Source organism: Cyclopterus lumpus, chromosome 13 (assembly GCF_009769545.1).
Source record: "Cyclopterus lumpus isolate fCycLum1 chromosome 13, fCycLum1.pri, whole genome shotgun sequence".
Classification (NCBI taxonomy): Eukaryota; Metazoa; Chordata; class Actinopteri; order Perciformes; family Cyclopteridae; genus Cyclopterus; species Cyclopterus lumpus.
The window spans coordinates 20,577,789-20,581,349 of NC_046978.1; the positions used below are offsets into that span (position 1 = coordinate 20,577,789).

Genomic DNA, 3,561 nt, shown 5'->3' on the forward strand with positions numbered 1-3,561 from the left:
CATCCAGCAGACCGTTGTTCCTGTCCCAACGTTGTGTTAAAGTTACATAACGACCTTCATCCAGCAGACCGTTGTTCCTGTCCCAACGTTGTGTTAACGTTACATAACGACCTTCAGCCAGCAGACCGTTGTTCCTGTCCCAACGTTGTGTTAACGTTACATAACGACCTTCAGCCAGCAGACCGTTGTTCCTGTCCCAACGTTGTGTTAAAGTTACATAACGACCTTCATCCAGCAGACCGTTGTTCCTGTCCCAACGTTGTGTTAACGTTACATAACGACCTTCATCCAGCAGACCGTTGTTCCTGTCCCAACGTTGTGTTAACGTTACATAACGACCTTCAGCCAGCAGACCGTTGTTCCTGTCCCAACGTTGTGTTAACGTTACATAACGACCTTCATCCAGCAGACCGTTGTTCCTGTCCCAACGTTGTGTTAACGTTACATAACGACCTTCAGCCAGCAGACCGTTGTTCCTGTCCCAACGTTGTGTTAACGTTACATAACGACCTTCATCCAGCAGACCGTTGTTCCTGTCCCAACGTTGTGTTAACGTTACATAACGACCTTCAGCCAGCAGACCGTTGTTCCTGTCCCAACGTTGTGTTCAAGTTAAAGTCTCTCTCTCTCTCTCTCTCTCTCTCTCTCTCTCAGAGTCCCCTGCTGGTCTGATGTGGTCTGAGCAGTTCTCTCCTCACCTCCAGAGAAACAAACAGGTACCAACATTTACATCAAGTCCACTACGACAACTATTGACCAATAACTTTATTATCCACATAAAGAAAGAAACACAGACTTTCACCCAGGAAACAGCTGTTTGTGTCCTGTGTGTAACTTCTGTAGTCACGTAAACTTAGACCTACTAGTTTTAATGGTCTTGTGTTCCACCAACGCGTCGCGGTTCTGGCCTCGAACCCTCCGGACCTTCAGCTGCAGGACGCTCTGCTGCAGAGAGAAGAGGAGCTGCTGAGGCTGCAGGACGAGAACCAGCAGCTCAGAGGGTTCCTCAGCTCGGCCTTCGTAAGGAACCTGCAGAGAGAAGCGAAGGTTGGTCAGCTCGCTCCACGAGTCTAGAATAAAGACGAGGAAAGTCCTGAAGACGTTTACAGACAGTGAAGTCAGACAGAAGTGGATGAGGCCAACAAACACAATCCTCCAGCTGGTTCCCCATGAAACGGCAGAACTTAATCCAACGGTCTCTTCTTAAACTTTACTGACATGTGTTGCTGGACTTCTGTAGGAAAACGCATGAATAATGAGGAGAATCCATAAGATATCACATGAACTGTTGAGGATACGTTGAACCAGAACCAGTAAACTGAACTTTTAATTTCACCATCTTTTCCTCCTTCAAACTAAAACTAAGATGTATCTGAGTTTGTTGGCCCAGTGGAGTGAAGTTGAAATGGACTCAGATGTAGAAGCGTTCACAGTTTGAACATGAAGCAGAAGCTGAGCCGTGTGTTTATTCTGGTTCCTCATAGAAACTGACCCCCGATGGGAGGAGGAATCCGAAGAGACACCTGACGTACGGTGACGATGGATCTTTCCAGAACCGCGGTCATCAGCTCCAAACCTCGCAGGTCAGCAAGAGAGTCTGCAGGAACCTCACGACCGAGTTCTGCTCCTCCTCCTCCTCCTCCGAACCAAACCTGGACCTCTGGGTCCTCCGAACACTGGGACTGAAGGACCGGGACACCATCGACACGTCCAGCGAGTCCTCGTGCTCGTCTGGTTTCGGCCTCGGCGGTCTGGTCCATGATGCCGCAGCGTCTTCGTCCTCCGGATACACTCTGGACTCGTCTTTCAGTCCTTCGGTCTCCACTTCTAAGCCGTCTTCTGGACACGACGCTGCCGGACGCCACCAAGCAAACGGTGGAAATCCTGCCGAGCCGACTGAAACCTGCACAACTTCTCCGGGTCGACGCTTCACGGCCACCGGATTGACGTGTCCTGAAGTGGAGATCCGGAGCTACAGCACATCTGCTGCCTTCAGACCTCCGCCAACAGAGGAACCACCATTCAGCCGGTCGGCAGGCGGAGCTGAGGTCTGCTTCGTCACAGCTCCGAGTCGAGTCCAAAGTCTGGAGGGAAACCCAGCAAGACCTCCGGCTCACTGGTCTCCACTCAGAGGCACCCGAACACCATCACGGGACACAATCCAGTTCAGTCCACCTTTCTCCCCGATCTCGTCTCCGAGCCCAACGCCTGCACCGCCTCGCAGACGGACAGATCTGGCCTTCAGGATGTCCCTCAGCCCGTCCAGCAGCGTCAAGACCCACAGCTTCCCCCAGGGACAAGCCTTCGTCAGGAAGGACCCAGAGGGAAGGTGCAACTTCACCTGGGTGCCCACACAAAGACCGTAGGCCACGCAGGAAAGCTCCTTATAGGCCAAACCTTCAGGGTCGAGTCCACATGGAACTCGTTGCTGGATTCTTAGACTTTGGTTCTTGGTTTACAAAAGACCATGAAGGCAACACTTTCTCCCCTCAAAGACCTTGAAGTGATACGATCCGATGGAAAGACTTGTTCCTCGTCTTTTGTTTGTTTAAACGTTCTGATCTTTATGATCTTTATGATCTTTATGAACTTTATGAACTTTATGAGCTCTATGATCTTAGAGTCAGTCAGAAAGTTTAGAAAACACAATGAAAAAATGGGAACTAATGAATTGCTAAACGTTGGTAAATGAGACCCATTAGTTTGAGGATCTAGGAGCCGAGCTGTGGAGCATGTTATGGATGTCAAGGTGAACATTAAAATTATGTCTATATGCTTAGGTTCATATTTAGTTTGACTCACACTAAGAATATCAGCAATGACTTGTGTCCATTGTTTATTATTTAAATGTTAAATACAACTCAAAAAACAGGCGTACAAGAACATTAAGATACTCAGATGTACACGCGTACAAGTACATTAATTTCACCTTTCTTTTAATTTCCCCAATTCTCATGTGAAATGTCCAAAACATTACAGATATTTAAAGTCATCGGGTGAAATGAGCTAAAACCCAGAAGTGCCTCAATGTTCAATTCAATTCAATTCAGTTTATTTTGTATAGCCCAATATCACAAATCACAAACTCCCCTCAGAGGGCTTTACAATCTGTACACATACGACATCCCTGACCTTTGACCTCACATCGGATCAGGAACAACTCCCCAAAAATAACCTTTGACAGGGAAAAAAGGGAAGAAACCTTAAGGAGAGCAACAGAGGAGGATCCCTCTCCCCGGATGGACAGATGAATAGATGTCATGTGACCAGATGAACAGAGTTACAGAGTTACATAAACACATTACATGAATATGACAATGTATGAATGGAACTCCAATCCATGAAACAGAAGGAGGTAGAGAGGAGGGGGGAATGTGGATTCTTCATATGAGAAATGTATATTTTATACATAATATGACATGTTTCTACATAGTAAAATGTTTGTATATGTGACACTCTATTATTATTGGTGAAATTGTTCTTTAAATGTCATGTTTTTATATGGACTAAAATATGGACTAAGAAAAACAGACGGATTCACAGACCGTTGGAGTTGTGTGT

At 46.8% G+C, this 3,561-nt stretch overlaps 1 protein-coding gene across 1 annotated transcript in view; it reads left to right on the forward strand.

Annotated features, from left to right (window-relative positions):
- gmnc (geminin coiled-coil domain containing) overlaps positions 1–2,366 on the forward strand; it is a 43,228-nt gene extending 40,862 nt beyond the window's left edge. Inside the window, exons 2-4 of the mRNA XM_034549076.1 lie at positions 655–716; positions 931–1,047; positions 1,485–2,366. Of these exons, the coding sequence (XP_034404967.1) occupies positions 655–716; positions 931–1,047; positions 1,485–2,366 (1,061 nt within the window). The remainder of the gene's footprint in view (positions 1–654; positions 717–930; positions 1,048–1,484) is intronic.
- Positions 2,367–3,561: the final 1,195 nt, after the last annotated feature.